This window comes from Gopherus evgoodei, chromosome 4 (genome assembly GCF_007399415.2).
Source record: "Gopherus evgoodei ecotype Sinaloan lineage chromosome 4, rGopEvg1_v1.p, whole genome shotgun sequence".
Classification (NCBI taxonomy): Eukaryota; Metazoa; Chordata; order Testudines; family Testudinidae; genus Gopherus; species Gopherus evgoodei.
In genome coordinates, this window is record NC_044325.1 from 83,832,418 (window position 1) to 83,850,615 (window position 18,198).

General features: G+C 45.6%; 1 protein-coding gene across 5 annotated transcripts in view; it reads right to left on the reverse strand.

Moving 5' to 3' along the window:
- Window positions 1-16,314: 16,314 nt before the first annotated feature.
- Window positions 16,315-18,198, reverse strand: part of PRR5L (proline rich 5 like) — a 74,763-nt gene continuing 72,879 nt past the window's right edge. For all 5 annotated transcript variants that reach the window (XM_030560024.1, XM_030560025.1, XM_030560029.1 and 2 more), the window contains one exon: window positions 16,315-17,243. In XM_030560024.1, coding sequence (XP_030415884.1) covers window positions 16,861-17,243 — 383 coding nt within the window. In that variant the 3' untranslated portion in view covers window positions 16,315-16,860. The remainder of the gene's footprint in view (window positions 17,244-18,198) is intronic.

The following is an 18,198-nucleotide window of genomic DNA, read 5'->3' on the forward strand; positions in this document are numbered from 1 at the left end:
ACTTCAACTGCAGAGGCCCAGCTCTGAGAGATCATGGAGGTTGGTTCATTGACTCCAAACTTCCCAGTGGACCTTGGTTGCTTTATGCTTTGCTCAGACCAGTGCTCCTAATCTCTGCGTGAATGCTAAATTTCCTCGGCTTTGTTTCAAGATGGGTGGGGGAAGAGTATTGTGCTTCCAACATTTTTAAATACTAAAACCATTCTAAAGTTTCTGTCCTCTTTGGAAGAATGTGTCTGTCTTTAAGAGTCATAGAAACTGTTAGCAAGCAACATGATCCTGATTACTATGAATGTAGTAGTATTTAATGTGATCTCTATGTAATTGTAAATGTCATACACCTAAAAAGCCAGTCATCGTCAAACTAATAAAAGGGAGAGGTCAAATTTGCTTATTACAGAAATGGGTTTCCAGACACCTTCATCTGTTGCATTATTTCCTTTGCCAATATTTCAAAGTGTGTAATCATGTACCTTTGGATAGATGGAAGAAAAATATGATCACTTTTTGCAGTAAAATATGACATACGCACTTGTGTCTAACCATTTTTCAGGTAAAGAGACAGGCAGTTACAAGGTATCTCGCTTAACTGTGCGTATTCCCCAGTCTGAGTGCAAATGTGGGTGCATAAACATTATTGTGTATATTAAGAGCTCTGCCCTCAGTCTTTGCCCCACAGGTGCTTTCTAAAGCTAAAACCTTGAATTATGTCATCCCAAGCTCAGTTTCCTATTCTTGCTAATCCAATAAAACATGCAGCTGTCTGAGCTGTAGGGGGCAGTATATGGTGATTTCAGCTCAGCTGTTGAAGAGGCTGGAGCTGTTGCCTACTTGCTTTCTGTCAAAATAAGGTCTTCAACTGATGCCTCAGAGCTAGCTGCTTTTTGGTGTGGCTTTACCTAGTTACTAAGTTACCACATTCCAAGGAGTTTGATGCTGTGCGGGCTTCAGCTCTTGTTCTGTGACCCACTTTGTCATGTAACTGTCAAATGAGTTGGATGAAAGGAACTATATAATTGCTATAGTGATTATTTAGCCTGTTGTTGAACCTGTGAACAGTGTACAGAAGGAAGTGAGGGATAGCTCAGTGGTTTGAGCATTGGCCTGCTAAACCCAGAGTTTGGGAGTTCAATCCTTGAGGGGACTAGTTAGGGATCTGGGGCAAAAATCTGTCTGGGGATTGGTCTTGCTTTGAGCAAGGGGTTGGACTAGATGACCTCCTCAGGTCCCTTCCAATCCTTATATTCTATGATACTTGTCTGTCTTGCACAGTATCAGTTCTCCTGCAGAACTTCTAGTCATCATAACACTCACACCAGAGACCCTACAGGTTCTACCTTAGATTGTTGTTGCTTTTATAGGCTCACAGTTTGTAGGCTTTGCAGAAGAAGTGCATTGGAAGGATGAATAGTAATAAGCCTGTGTGGGAGGATAGGAGTTTCCACCACATCTGAATGAACATCTTCAGCAAAGTGCCACCTAACATAATACTGCACCATCCAATTCAATCCTTTATGCACTTATGTACACCTACTGCTTTGACCTCTGTTCCTGTATGTTTTTAAGTTAATCTTGTGAGTTTCTCATCTGAGTATTAGCCAGTTTCATCCTGCTTAAATTGAGACCTGGCTAGGTTATAGCCTGTGGTGATATGGATGTAGGATCTACTTAAACATTCTTTGGTAGTTTTCCATGATAGTCCATTCTCCCTTGAAAGCTTGGAGCAGTAATATGCATAAATACTCTTGTAATTCATCAGTTACAGGGTGTTCACAGCTGCAGACAATCCATTAAATTCCTCCGCTTCCTGCTAACTCAAAAATGAGTAAAGCCCTGCTATGAGAATACACTAGCTCTGAAAAATGTGGCTCTCCAGTGCCTACCACTGCTGCTGTTCTGCCTTCCCCAGCGTAGTGAAACTGCCTTCCATTTTAATTTCTTTGTTACCCATCTGTTGCAGTGGTTTCAACCTCTGGTCTGTGGACTTAGTCTAAGGGGTCTGCAAAAAACTTATGACTAAAAACTGACTGATCATCAGTCAACTATATGAACAGACAATAGATTCCCAAAGGGGTCCACACCTCCATTTGAAATTTTTTAGGGGTCAGCAAATGAAAAAATGGTTAAGACCCAATGATCTATTGCTTTCTCAATAGATGAAAAGAAAGAGACAAGAATCTTAACTTCATTGGCTGCTGCTCGGAGATGCCATTAGCTGAAGCACTGGAGTTGTCTGAAGACTCAGAAAGTTCTGACACTGCAGCAGGACTGTGTTTGGTAGCTTTTCTTTCTACCATGAGAACTAGATGCTCTTTGTGGATGCTAGCAAAGTATGGAGAAAGAAGGAGTTATGTGTTTTTTGTTTTTTTTATAAATGTTCTTTTGCCCACAGATTATCTGCTAACTGCCTGGCTGCCAGCGTTCAGTCAATAGCGAAGGGGAAAGCAAATAGAAAACCAAACAATGGCAAAGATAAGGCACCTGGCATGAACAGCTACAAAGGAGTTAAGGTAGCAAAGGCTGGGCCATTGATTGGGAACAAACAACCTGCTTGGCTCATAGTTTACTCTTCCAAAACTTGACAGTGTAGGATTAAATGGAATTATAAACCTTTAAAGATTGCAAGAAGACAGAGCATGCTGTGAGGAGGACAGTCTGTTTCTGCCAGCCAGTGATGGGTTTACGTGAGCTATGACGAGAGAAGTTAATCTTAGTAAAGAAATGTGTATAGGACTCTGTGTTAACCCATTTTCCTAAATGCTGTGTTTCCTTGAGCAGTTAAATACTACTAAGTTTTGATGATGCTGTTTTTGAGTCACTTTAATCAGCTGCTGTTACAGGTGCCCAACAGAGTCAGGCCTGTTGGAATAACATGGTTGTGTAAACAAGGGGCTGCAGCCCAGAGACCAGTCTGAATGGTTGGGGTAGGTGGTTCCACCCAGAGTGAGGCACACGATGATGCACTCAAGTGACCACAAGAGCTCTATGGCACAGCTCACCTGGTAACCATGACACACATTCTCCAGAAATGTATGCTTTCAGCTACTAGAGTGCCTCAGATAAATCCCATTCCTCAATCTCAAGTAGAAGAGTAGATTCTTTCAAACCCTGGGATAGTATGTGCGGGCTCAACACTTTTATTTTTGGCTGTTTTCTTTCCTGCTTGCTAGTGTTTGTTTCCCACACAACAGGTTTGTTTCTATTACATCCTTCTACAAAAGAGAAATAGTTCAGGCTGGCAGCTGCTCTTTAATTCTCCTTAAAACAAGATCAGCACTCCTAGGATTTATGACATCACATTGAAAATGTGGATGTTACATATGGGTTTCTTATGGTTTTAGTTTCTTAATGTAATTTGTAACCTTAAGCAATCAATATGATTCACTCAGCAAAAGTATCCAATCTGAACTAGCTTTGAATTCTGTTATTCAAAGCTCTGGTTTTCTGTTTCTCCTTCAATTTTCTAGAAAAGAAAGTGAATTAAGTGTCGCTTTTTAAATGTCGAAGAGTCCTGTGGCACCTTATAGACTAACAGACAGGATAAGGTAACAGATAAGGTACCATGGGACTCTTTGTTCCTTTTTGCAGATCCAGACTAACACGGCTACCCCTCTGATAGTAGACATTTAAAGTTACAGACCCAGACCTCCGCACATTTTCCTGTGTTCCATTAACCTACTGCTTCTAACCTTTGAATTCTATGCATTGTCCCTAAACCCATTGACCCTGCTTTTGGATCCCCTTAAGGAATAAAAACCCTATGTCTAATAATACTTATGCTCCACATTCTATCCAAGGATCTCAGTGCTTTGCATAGGAGGGTAACATCCAGGGCTGGCTCTAGCAATTTCGCCGCCCCAAGAACGGCGGCACGCCGCAGGGGGCGCTCTGCCTCTCACCGGTCCCACTGCTCTGGTGGACCTCCCACAGGCGTCCCTGCGGATGCTCCGCCGGAGCCACAGGACCAGCGGACCCTCCGCAGGCATGCCTGTGGGAGGTCCACCGGAGCCCCCTGCCGCCCTCTCGGCAACCGGCAAAGCGCCCCCAGCAGCATGCCGCCCCAAGAATGTGTTTGGCACGCTGTGGCCTGGAACCGGCCCTGGTTACATCATTGTATGTAGTTTACTGACTGCAAAATGGAGACATAAAGAGGAGACGTGACTTGCCCAAGATCACAAACCAAGCCAACGGCTGAAGCAGAGCTAGCATGCGTCTCTGTGCCTGTATCAGGAAACATCCTCCCCGTTGCTGTGTTCACTCTCTCTGTATATACTCACTCCCCTTCTACAGGAAAAGGTAGGGCAGGCTCAACCCACTCTTCTTGCTGTTTATGGACAGACCTTAGTGGTGTCTCTGCTGCCCCATAGCTCTCCTTTATTAGTATTAATATGTTAACTACTAAAGTAACTAACATTTTATTTAGCCTGTTGGCAACATAAATAATATTTCAAAAATCTGAAGATTCTTGTACTGACGCATCAACTGCCTGGCTGAGGCAAAATTTCCTGTCTTTGTGTCCTGCCCTCACTATGTGGTGGCAGTGCCCCTGAATGATGGGCATTCTAAATGCCTTTTTTGCCTTGGAGATGGCCACATTTCCGATGAGTGCTCCAGCTGTAGATCTTTCGCCACATGGACCCAGAAAGCCCATGATACTAACCTGAGTGATCAATGAAGGGCACTTCTGACTCAGAGAATCCTGAGTTGAAAGATTGTTCATCTTCTCATAAACAGCATTTAGTCAGTGCTCCAGTAAGCCGGGATGCTACCCCTAGTACCCACATCTCTGCAGCTACCAAAAGGCCTCAGACGTCATCTAGAGGTAGAGAACAATCAGTACAACATCCATGAGTCAGTCAGTCTCCTTTTGCTGATTGTGGCAGAAGGGAACACCGTTCTAAGACACAAACATGGCACTGATCATCTTTTCTGCTATCATCAAAGAGAAAGCTGAAGAGTTCTGATTTCGTCTTGGTGCCTTCTTCGAAGCCTGACCCACACCGCAAATCAGCTATACCACCTGATACACACTCTATGGTTGGGTGACCAGATAGCAACTGTGGAGAAAAAACGTGATGGGGTGGGAGGTAATAGGCACCGATATAAGAAAAAGTCCCAAAAAATGAAACTGTCCCTTTAAAAATGGAACATCTGGTCACCCTACTCTGTGGTACCATGCCAATTGAGGTTGGTTGCCAACCTTTCTATATCAGCACCAGCTACATTGGTACTGTCATCACTAGATAGAGCTTGCACCTTTAGCCATACCTCAATGACTGACTGATTTGGATGCCGTATGAATGGTTCTCCACCTCTTCTCACAAGGACTCAAGATCTATCAAGCGACATCCACTCACACTCCAACAAAAGCATTCATAGAAGCAATTTTCTGTTTGAGCTTACTGAGAACTTATTTCCAGGGGGACTGACTTTCCATCATGATGCACCCCATTTGAAATCTATGCCATCATCGGGATACCTCAGCAAAGGGGAATATCAGATTGTTGAGACACGGGCATTTTCATCAGGCCTGATGCCAGACATGGCCTTCAGGTCTTCAAGCATGGTTAAAATCAGTTTATCAACCTGGCAGGAACAGCACAAATATGCAGGGTTTAGCTCCCCTAACACGTTTTATCCTTGCTACTCTGGTGGAAGGTCTCACAAAAAGTCTGCCAAGGTGTCCCATTTGCCTTGCCATCCACACTCTGCTTCCAAACAGGACTAGTGAGCACACCTAGACCATCTTCACACTCAAGGCTGGTGGTTCATAACAGATTCTTATCTGCAGATAAATCTGTTAGAACTCAGAGCCATGTTCAGCATGCAGAGCTTTCCTGCCCCTCCTCAAAGAGATCACCATTCAAGTCCTGACATACAATACTACAGTGATGCACTGCCTCAACAAACAAGGTGTAGTAAGCTCATCCCTTTCTGTCAGGATTGATGCGTATAAAACCAGGACAATCTCATAGTCCTACGCTAACAAGATCTTCCGAACAACCTGGCAGTCCAACTCAGCTGGTAATGCTTCATTTAGTCATGAATGGACCCTCAAAGACTCTGTTCTCAGTCAAATCTTCCTCAGATGGGGTCTTTGCCCCACAGACCTCTCTCCCACCAATCTGAACATGAAGTGCCTGTCATTTTGCTCCTGAAGAGGCATGAGCCCTTGTCAAAGCCATTCCAAATCCAGTGGAAAAGAGAACTGATGTATCCCTGGAGTCCTCACAAAAGTAAGACTGGACAAACTGTGCTACGATGGATAGCACCAGCATGGCATTCAGAACTGAAACCAATATCAGCTCGGCCTCCCATGTCTCTTCCAGCTGTCCCAGATGTTGTTTTACAGAATCAGGGCTTTATCCTATAATCAGACTCTTTATCTTTACATCTGACAACATAGGTGCTAGCCGATTAAGTACTCTAGGTCGGAGCTGCTTCACTGAGGTACAAGACATTCTGATTCCAAAGAAGACTAATGTATAGAACTCAATGGAAATGATTTTCTCCCGGGGCTGTTCAGGGTGACCGTCAACTCTGAGACATCATTCTGGAGTATTATCAGAGGGGTAGCTGTGGACTATTGTATTTGAAACATTCAAGATTCTTAATCAACTTGATTAGGGTTCATTGAGCTGCAATATCTGCCTGTCACCCTCCAATTCAAGGTCAAACTATATTCTCACATCATAGCTACATTCCTGAAAGATCTAATTCAGGGATTTCCTTCAGTGAGGGATTTTTCCCTTCCTAAGGATCTGCAGTTTGACCTTCAGGTCCTAATGGATCCCTTTTTGAGTCTTGAGCATCATGCTCCTTCATCTCCATCAAGACAGCATATTTGGTGGCTGCTACCTCTGCATTAAGGGTGAGAGATCCGGGCATTAATGGCAGGACCTCACAAAGACAAGGTGATCCTCAGTCCTCACCCTAAGTTCTTACCCAGAGTGGTCTCAGACTTTCATTTGAATCAATGTGTGAGTTTTCTAGGGTTTTTCCTCAAACCGCATTTGACTCTTGGAGAAGCAAGACTTCAAATACTCAATGTCTTGAGGGCACTCTCCTGCTACCTCCATAGAACAAAGCCCTTGTACAAGTCACTCACATTCTTTGTAGTATTTAGCAACAAAGCAATCTTGACGCAGAGATGCTCAACACATATAAGAGTGCATTAAGATCTCCTGTGAACTAAATAAATTAGCTCCACACTCATATGTTAAGCACACTCTACTATGGTCCACATAACCTCTCTGGCATACTTGAAGAATGTCCCTGTATCAGAAATTTGCAGGGCAGCCACTTAGAGTATACTTCTATTCAGTACCATGTGCTAATTGCAGCTACTAGATCTGCTGTCTTGTTTGATAGGACAGTCCTGCAGTCTTTATTTCAGTAGAACTCATAACAGTTACCTCCTTAGGGAGACAATTGCTAGCCAGACACCTAGAATGGGAGCCTTGTGTACAATTACTCTAAAAACAACAGTTATCTACCTTACAGCAACTGGTTCTTCAAGACATGTTGTCAATTTAGATCCTAGAAGCTACTCTCCTTCTCTGCCACTACTGCAAAGTCCCTTAACTCTGGGATTCTGTACTGGAAAAGGAACTGAGAGGCAGCTGGGCCCACTCTATCTCTTATAAGCTTGAGGGAGTGAGGGGCATGCAAGGACATGAAGGTCACAGTTGTGGACACTGCTGGCCCAAACAATCCAATCTTGCATGCGTGGGGCACATGTGTTGGCCACTTGGATTTAACTCTAGATGCACATCTCTAACGACCACAGTTGTTATAGGGTAAGTAACCATTCTTCCTGCAAGATAAATTCTGCACCTAGTTACACCTTTTGTAACCCCTTGTTTTCAGTTGGTTTATGAATGCCTGTGCCTGTGGTTGCAAGAGTGAACTATAATTTTTGAGCACCTCAGTTGTTGAGTATCCTTATTTAGATATTTAGTTCCGATATTTAGCAAGTGCTGAGCATTCAACTTTCCCTGCAGCTAAAGTGAACCACGTGTGCAGAGCTCCATTTCGGCTGTGCGAGTGTCACTAAGGCAGAAGTGGGCCCTCCAATTTGAGCTATGTTACTTTTATTGATGTTGCTTTAACATGAATGGAATCGTAAGACTACTCCCACTGTTGAGGCAGTGAATTGGGAAGGGCTGCGCTTTTGTGTGTGTGTGTGTCTTACAGAGGTCAGGGAGTGGACAGAGGAATGGATTTAGATTGGGGGGATGTCAATTTCGACAGATGGAGTGTTATTTTTCTAGAGAAAATGGTTGTTTTGTTCCCTTAGCTCCTGTCTCAGTGGTGGTGTATTTGTAATCTATGTGAGAGACAGAGAGAATTCTCTATAATACTTTTATGAATCCGATGTGTGCCTCAGTTTCTCCTATATTTCTCATGGGAACTTCAGTGGGGGGAGAAAGGACTGTTTGCTCTCGGAGCAGACTCAGGCTATGTCTATGCCAGAGAGCTTACAGCTGTACCGCTGCAGCTGCGTTGCTGTAAGATCTCGTGTAGCCATGCTATGCTGCTGGAGAGAGCTCTCCTGTCAACATAATTAAATGACCTCCATCAAGTGGTAGTAGCTATGTCAGCAATAGAAGGTCTCCTGCTGCCATAGCGCCATGCACACTACCACTTCTTTGAGCATAATTTGTTGCTTGGGGGATGGAACATTCACACCCTTGAGGGACATAAGTGGTAATGTAGACATAGCCTAAAAGACAGAGGAATAAATGTCACCTAGCTGTCTGAGCCTAAACTAGTCATTAAAATAGGACTGGCTCAGACTGACCCCCTATCAGTGGAGAATCTGAGAAGACATTGGTAAATCGTCAGCAAGACATTGACACTAGCACCCAATGGCCCAGAGGGAGATGGATTTCTCCACCTCTCAGCAGGGAAGCTGTTTTACAAAGATGCCAGCTCCAGAACAAACCACTAGAGAGGTGTGAGGTAGGGGACAAGAGTTGGCTGCTGGAAGCTGGGGTGTCACCCGAAAAGTGACTAAGGAGGTCAGATTGAGAGACAGAGCTTGACCATGGGGGTTCTCCGAAGTGTGTCTGGGCTAACCAGAATGGACAACGCTTTAACCTTCAGTTCTCAGTGCTAACCTAAGGACTTTGTATGTTGTGTTCCAGGTGACTAATAAACCCTACTGTTTTGACAATGCTTGTTGAGTCTTACTGCAAATGCTGTGTTAGGTGCATTAATCCCTGAACCATGTTCAAGTCTCTACAAACTGAGGTAGCTCACAGGGTGAAGCAGGGGTCCTATGTAAGGAGGCGATGAAGCCATATGGACTACACAGGAAGAGTGAGAGCCCTTGGGGTCTGGCCTACAGATTCCTCCTGAAGACTTTTCCAAAGGTGATGGCGTAATACCAATCCTGTGGATATGTGAGAGTGTACAACAGGCAGTCTGCCATTTGGTGACATACAGTAGGGGATAATCTTCCTTCAGCAGAGGAGCAATTAGATAACCTGAGAGCTCTTCAACCGCTGTCATTTTTTAATACCAGAATACTAAGGATGAGCCATTAAACCATTTTAATTAGGGTTAAAACTACAGGCTCCAAGTAAAGCAGCAGGAACAGCTGTTGGATCTGTACTCACTGTGCATTGCAGTCACCCAGTGAGGCAAGGTTATAGTAAAAAAACTGAAGGCTTATTCTGCGCAGGAAACATCTGCCTGCAGGGGGCAGCATCACTCCAGCCCTCAAATGACGTCTACTTAGGCTGTCGCACACAAACCCCTTCACGTTCTACAGAGGTTTGAACAGCTTTTACTTCAGCAGCTTGAATTTTCATTCTGTTATCTGCAGTTCGTTAATGCAAATACATGTTCACAGTAAGCCATGAAATGCATCTGCCAAAGGGCAATAGTATCGGTTTGTTTAATCATACAGGTGCTGGATTTAGTTCTAAGCAGGGGGCCCTCTGGGTGGTGGTAGGAATCTTGTCAGTTCATACAAACTTAAGCTTTCATTTTACAAAAGTAATAATGCTGTAATGCTTATGGGTATGGAAGAGAACTGCTGTGGGTTACAATTTTAAAAGCAACAAGTACCGTTGTCATCCCACTGTCTAGACAGGTTACTGCTTTTCAGCCTCTACCACTTACTGGAGGACGGAGACTAAGCCCATTGAGCTACAGTGGGAATTAACTCTGAAATCTACTGACTAGAGCTACACCAGGAAACCCTCTGATTGTTAAAGCCAAATCCTATAGCTCTTCTACAAGAGTTGGGGAAGAGACACATCACTCCACCTTCCATCAGAAAGCATTCAAGCTACTATTTTAGCTGGGTTTTTCTTTCCCTTTAATGTAGGGATTGTGGGCTGAGACCAGTTCAACAGCTGTAACTGAGCTCTAATTAACCCTCTTCCTCCTCCTCTATCATTATTGGATGAAAGAGCATACAGCTGCTCAGCTGACTCAGTATGTGTATCACCCCCCACATAGGCAGATTGCCCAGGCCAACTTGAAATTTTTATGGAAGGCCAGTAACTCTCCGTATCATGATAGTAATTTTCAAATCTCCTAATATTACTCAGCTTTGCAATGCTGGGATTGGCTTAGGCCTCAGAGTACCAGCCAAGCACCATAGTACAACCAAAGCTGCCACTGCTTTGGGGCTAAGTGAGGTCAAGTTGGACAGGCTAAGTGAGTTAATCAGGACCCTCCTGAGGGAAGGAGTTACAAGCAGGGCAGCATGCCCTCAAAACACCATCCCATTTATTATAGCGTATATAAGTGATATAGGTGGAAGGGGAGGAAGCCACACACTGCAGTGGTACCAACAAAGGGTAGATGCTGACCCTTTATGGGGGAAGAGGGGACACAACTCAGGCTCATGAACCCACTAAAGATAGGTGCCATGGATATGTGATGGCTGAGGAGTCTACACCCAACTGAACCCTCCCTTTAACAGGGGGATGCAGCCAGCTCTAGGGTGGAAGCTAGCAGTTGCTTTACAAAGGGCATTTAGAACATAAAATAATATAGGGCACCAGTTTTCAAACTGCGACTGTCAGATTGCTGGTGGGCCTCCCCCTCAGCTCCATGTGCCAAACCCTAGTAATTATTTTCTCAGCTAGTTATTGGCTATCATCAATCCAAGGTTATGACTGCAGAGGAGGAGGGCAGGTGCTCTGTGAAATGCATTTGGAGGGACAGTGGGAGGTTCCAGTTCCATGCAACCATCACGCTTTCAAAGCATGGCCCACATAACAGTTCGACAGACCCTGCCTTCTCCAAATGAAGGCAAAGAATCTGATTATCCATACTGGGCTGAGGACAGCCCAGGAGGCCCAGCAGGGTGAGCTCTTCAAAAGCATTCAGCATTGCCTTCATTTTGCTCCTCTTGAATTAACAGTCAAAATTCCATTGACTTCATGGGCTACAGGCACGCTGCCCTCTAGAAAAGTCCCAGAATATAGTGGTGGCTGGTTGCTTGCAAGTGGCAGTGTGTCTCTGCGGGTGCCTTTGAGTTAAATTACAATGGAAGTGTCAGACTTGGGCAGCTAACAACACCTCCAGGTCCTTCCTGACACATTTTGTATTAGAAAAGGGCTTGTTTTCCACTCTCTTATCACGAGTTTCCTCAACTCTGCTGACAGGTTGTTTTTCACAGGAAGTAGCAATTACCAAAATGGCTCAAGCTTCAAACAAACATACACTGACCGAGTCAACAACACTGGGCAGCAGCAACAGCTGGAGCTCAACTCCAAAATACGGAGGCTGCACTTCCTCATACTGCTCTGAGACAGCTGCAATGAGGATGTAAAGCTAAAAATTTACTAGTGAGCCCCGGACAGTTGCATCTAAGCAGCAGGAGGGGAGCAATGTAGATGCTTATCACCACCAGGGAGACACACCCATCCTCCCTCACTTCCTAGGCTCCAGCCTGCACAGCCAGCTGGCCCTCCTTATGAAGGCTACCCAAAGGGGCTTTGCAACTGTGACAGCGAAGGGCTGCTGACAAGGCCCATGGAGCCCTCCCAAAGGAGTGCAGGAAGAGCTGGCATTTGCGAGGCAGAAACTATGTAACTATACCAGGTGATGAAAGAATCTATGGGGAAAAAAAGTGCATTTCTTTGCTCCTGGCTACTACATCAAGCCCAGGCACAGCTGCTGAAAGGATCATTGTTGCCCTACTTCCTTCTCCAAATCACCTTCCCCACCATTTACAGTCCTCACCCTCCAATCCAACTCCACTTTGGCCTTCAGCCGAATTGTTGTGTCAGCTGATATCCCCTTCACTCCAAGCACACTACCAGCCCAAAGCCCACCTCCCATCCCTCCCTGCATGGACCCACTAGATGTTCCCAAAGTGGAGAGAGGGAGGGTGACTGACAAACGCTAACCCTAGCCCCAGAGATGTTATCCTCCCCTTGAAGGAATGTACAGATGGCAACTGGATGAAAAAGGCTTCAGCTCCTGTGAGTCAGGCTAGCACTCTTTTCAACAGCACTATGGTGATTTACACCAGCTGATCTTCTTTGGCTCTTCCAATGCATCTTGCATCAGAGGGGCTGAGTGTCTTGTACAGCACCAGCCCATAAACAATGAGCACTTTAGGCATTCTTCCTACCAGAAAGGCCAATTTGTGTTTGTTGCAGGTCAGCTTTAGGTGGTCCAGAGCAGGGCCATTATAACAGCCCACTGCACTAGGGTAATTTGTTCTAAACCCAGAGGGTGAACGCCTCATTCCACTGAGGTCAATGGCTGCAATAGAGTCAGGACTACACCCGACGGGTTGAAAAGATAACTCAGGCTGGCAGGCAGTGGCGCTGGAAGTACAAGTTCCCTTAGGGCTGCAGTAGAACTGCATGGTTCAAAACCAATTCCGTATAAAAATTTAAGAGCAAAAGTAGACACACATGGCTAGTGTAAAACAATGTGTAGTGAGTAAGAAGGATGTCAATGCACAATCAAAGCAATCCATAAAATGAGAGTTTTCAGACTACAGCAGTGGATTTAACTTTTTTCCATTGCAGGCCCCTAAAAAATTTCAAATGGAGGTGCAGACCCCTTTGGAAATCTTAGCCATAGTATGTGGACCAAAACCACTGTTCTGCAGCTTCAACATAGAGTTGCCGGCTTCAACAATTTTACTCCTCAGGGAACCCCAGCAATAAGGTTGGGGAGGGTGGGAACCTAAAGAAAAAGTACTACACAAAGTTCCTTCCAAACCCAGCTGCAATTCGTGTGCTGTCAGGGTCAACCAAGCTTTAATAGCAACAGGATTTACTGCCTGTGTTTGGACTGAGAATTAAAATATAAAAGCATGTGGCTGCCCATCCCAGTAGTGGACTGGAGGAGATTAAACTTGCTAGGGATAAAACCATACCATTTGACCCATGAGGGCGGTAGAAAAATGAGAAGTTTTACTAAAATTTAGGTTTCAATCTGGACCCTTAAGTAAATCTGCATCACAGACTACAGCAAAACTATAGATACATGGAGGTGATAAACACTTGTCCATGTGGTCTTGAATCTGGTAAGAGTAAGACAGAGCAACTGAGGTGAGAAGTGGGTTACTCTCTCTGTTAATTCAATAAGGAGGTACTGTACAACCTTGGGGGATAGGAGGGGAATCATTTCATCACTCGTTGGCAGCTTATAGAGGTTTGCATCAAATGGCAGGATACAGGGGAGTTGAACCCCTCCCAGCTCCCTTCCCTATTGTCCATAGCAATGCAAGAAGGCACGTAGATAGGAGGTCTAGGACCTGCCTTGGACCAATATCAAAGCAGCCCTGTCTGGCTGTTTGAATCAAGATAGATCACTGCATGCTAGAAACCTTCCACAGGTCATATTTTCTATTGAGCAGCAGGGATCACTGTTGTCATTGGCTCCTTTTATTCCTAGAGCTCCTAGCCTGTTGCCATCCACTGGGCAAATATGATGCAACCATGCCCTAGCACTCAGCAGTGTCCTGACATTCAATGCAACCCCTTCCTCTTGCCTATCATGAAAGTCACAGCAGGAAGGCTACTCACCTTCTACAACACTAGTTTGCATTGTCTGCTCACAGGAGACCTAGCCTCTTTGTGCTTCCAAAAGCTTGTGCACCTTACACGTTCATTTGGTGGCCCAGTAAGCATCACCTTTCCCACCTCATTTCTAAACACCCTCGCTCCTTCCTTGAGCCTCGCACGTTGTTTACAAAATGTAACCACCAGCTTTACCTTCCCCTCCCCTGCCAAAATCAAACGTGGGACATGCCCAAATCAGACTGTCTTGGTACAAATTTTTGCAAAGTAGCAAACCCACACAAATGTTAAAATGTCAAACAAGTGGATAGAGCTAGATAAAAAAGAAATTCAAGTTAAAACCAGGCACGAAGTCCCATACTCCTCCGAGACTCCCCTCCCCAGAGAGGGAAATGGATGATGATCCCAGAGTACGTCAGGAAATGAACAGCCATTTCTCATTGTTTAGTCATAAAAAGAAGCTCAAACACGCTATTGAAAAACATTCCTGATATTTACTAAATGGGGGGAAGAGGTTGAACTGAAATGCTATGGAGAGATTATCTTCCCCGCACCACATCCCGTCACTGGTATCCAATAGAGCCATAAAAGTACCACAAGTGGCCAGAGAAGAATTATCTTGGTGCAGGGGCGGTGTAGGGTCAACATAATGAGCCCAATCCTGCACCCCACCTTCAAAGCCTTAATGTAGGGGGCGTGCCAAGTAACGGCCAGGAGGGGAAGTCTTTGTAACACACGCCATTGGCTATATCTGGGCTCTGACACAGTCCTTAGGCAACCTGGGTAAGCTGTCGTAAATTAGAACAGCCACCAAGCCACCATTTACACTGGGTGGCACAGCACAGGCCCACAATCCAGTAGAGCAGAAGTGGCTTAAAGCTACTTTTGCCCCTCCTCCTGCTGGGCTGCACATTCTGTGCTGCTCCTCCTTGGGAGGCTTGAACATAAGGGCAGACCAGGGTTTTAAAGTCCAAACAGCTGGTTGCATTCCCAGATCAGTGTACTTCTGCTAAAGCCAACAGCAAAACTCCAGTCAGCTTGGCCAGGGGCAGGAGCAGGCCCTTGTCAAATGCATTTGTAGACCGACACTTACCAACCACAGGAGCTGCAAAGAGCTCCAGAGCTCAGGGCTCCTCCCTGGTATTTCTGATGCTAACGCTAACAGAAGTTTCGGAAGACTCTCTACTCCTGACATTGCTTGGGCGATGAGGCCCAATCCTGAGAGATGCCCAGCAACCTCCACCTTCATTGAAGTCAATGGGAATGGAGCTGTGCTCACTGCCTTGCAAAAGCCAACCTTACACAAAGTCATTACCTATAGTATGAGAATTCAGGTTCTGGCAGGTAGAGAAAACCTTTTCACTTACGGATTTATTTGTCATCCACATGTGCATGTTGATGACCATGGGGACATCAATGGGGATGCACATCAGGGCTGAACATGGGCAGGCAACACTCAGAGATGATGGGGAGGTGTCTCCTTTTTAAATGGAGTCTGAAATTCAAAGCAGCTTATAGTTACACTTACAATTCTGTTTAGCAAGACATCAGCAAATATTTAGGGGGATTTGTGGAGCAGGTTGACTCCATTCTTACAGGAGCAACCTCTAGAGTACCTACCGGTCCCTCTGTAGCAGACAGAGTGGAATTCACTGTATGCCACTGTCAGACAGACACTAACATTGCTTAAGAACTGGACAAGTTGTAGCTTTCCAAATAAAACAAAAAAAACCCCCAAACCTAGTTGCAAACAGAATTAGAGTTCCTGTCTCTACACCCAGATGGTTATCTTTGATTTCATAAATTCTGTAAGAGCTAGAAGTTCAGGCATCAATTGAAAAGCTGATTTCCCCCATGTTAGCTCCAGGGTTGGACCCATGCATGCCTGAGCTCAAAAAGCCACTTTCAAGTCACCTTTCGAATGCAGGAGCACACCTCAGTTACCGTATTGCCCCTTTTCTCTTGGAAGCCACCTGTTTAGGTTTTTCCTAATGGTGGAATTCTAACAATCTTAACATTTTTGACAGCATGCCTGATGCCAAAGTCCAAATAGGGCATGTGGGACCAAATCCTGCCCCAAATTTATTCCCCATAAGACTCCACTGACCTCAAATTGGGGTGCACACTGGGCCTGAACATGGACAGGCAATACTCTCAGAGGAAAAACCATTCAGAGCTTTTTAGCTCACTTTGATTTGGGCTTCTCGCTAAATCAGGTGAAGTCTCTCCCCTGTATGCAGTGGGAGCAAAGAAGAAAGGAAATCCCTCCTCCACCCTCAGAAACCATAAAGCATCTGGGGCAGAGTTCTCCACAAGACTCACAAAGTTTAATCCCTGAGTACAATACATTTAAAATAAAAACCCAACCTCAGGCATCACCATCCTAGCAACAGAGGCCAAGGACCAAGTGAGCTTTTAGCACAGTCTCTCCAACTGCTGCTGGGAGTTGGAGGAGGGCTCCATTTAATGAGACCAAGGAGTTCAGCATAAGATTGAAAAATGTTCAGATTAATTTCTTTCACTTAAAATAAAAGGGAGGCTACAGCAGTGGAACTTGGATGTTGAACAGCTCAAGAAGAAACTCTACAGAACACAGAGACAGTGGCATTTCACACTGAAACTCTTGCAGTCCTGAATGCTCTCCTGGGAGCAGCCTGGTACCTCCACCGACAATGATCCTAGAAAGTCAGAGACAAAAATCTAAGGTGCCTTTCCCAAGAGACATGAGAACATAGACCGTTCCTGCAACATGAGCAAATACATCCCCAAGGCTCATGTTCTCCACCGTTCCCAGCAGGAACATCCTTTGGTTCAGTGCACATGGTTCTCTCTCCTGGAGGGGACATCCCTTCTAGCTGACTGAGGTGCAGTTCAGTTCCGTAGGTTCCTGCCTGCCCGTTGCTACCAGTCCCTCTGGCCCATCAGCGATACTGGGCTCACTGGAGCATTGCCTGTGGCTGAAGCTGGGCTGCAGGAGGAGGCATTTGTCACTGTTGTCTGGCTCTTCTATCACGATCCCAGTGTGCATCATGGAGGCCATGGCCAGGAGCTGGATATCCGAGTGAGCATTGGCAACAGTGTGGCGACGGATGCTGCCACATTTCTCCAAGTAAGCCTCGCCCTCCTGCTCCGTCAGTGGCGTCAGGGCCGTCTCGCTGGGCTGCCGAGCTGTCACGCTATGGGAAGAGTAGCTCAGCAGGTTTGCCTTGGGACGAGATCTGGAATACCGTCTCTCTGGAAAATAAAAATGAAGCAGGAGAGATCAGCAGGGCATAGATAAATCCAATAGCATCCTGCTGAACTGAAGAGCTTGCCTTAGGGTATTCTGAAAGTGCATGCAGCAGAGGCAATGCCACCTGCTGGGAAAGTGGGACAAAAACTGACAGGAAGTTTGCAACTCAAGACACTTCTTCAGTGTCTGAATCTGACTCTCCTCTTACTTATGACAGTGGGAATCAGGTGAAGCTGCACTGAAGCCAGTGAGTTAACTTGGGATAAATACGAGTGGTAAACAGGCTCTCTAGGGGAGACTGTCAAGACACAAATGGCACCTGGGGGCCCAACGTCCACTGAAAGTCAATGGGAGTTGGGTGCCTAACTCCCCTCCTCAACTGTCTCCAAAGAAAGCCCCAGAGAGGATTTGGGGAGCCATTCTTTTGGCCTAACAAATGTATTGCAAGAAAATGCTTTGCCATCAGCTAAAGTCAATATGAAACATACTACACTAGTGCAGTCCACTCTTTGGGGCAGGGCACAGGTTGTTTTGTCACAGCTGTACACACCTGTGGTGCCAGCACTATCCTTGTGCACTATACAGATTACATGTGCAACGAGCATGTCACTCGCTGCTGCAATGTGGCCACTTCTGGGGTGGGACACAAAGTGTCATAGAATTTGAGGCCAGAAGGGACCACTAGATCATCTAGTCTGACCTCCTGTGTTTCCCAGGCCACCACCAACACCCACACATTAAACCCAACAACTGAAATGAGGCCAACATTAGGGTGAACATATTTCCCAAAGGGAAAATAGGACCCCATGAGGGGCTGGCCCGAGCTAGTCACCCGAGTGCCCCAACCCCACCTGAGCCTCCTCCCACCCCCATGTGGGGCTGGCCAGAGCCACTTACCCAAGCCAAGCCCCTCTCCCCTCGCAGGGGGCAGGCAAAACTTGGGTGAGCAGCGATGCA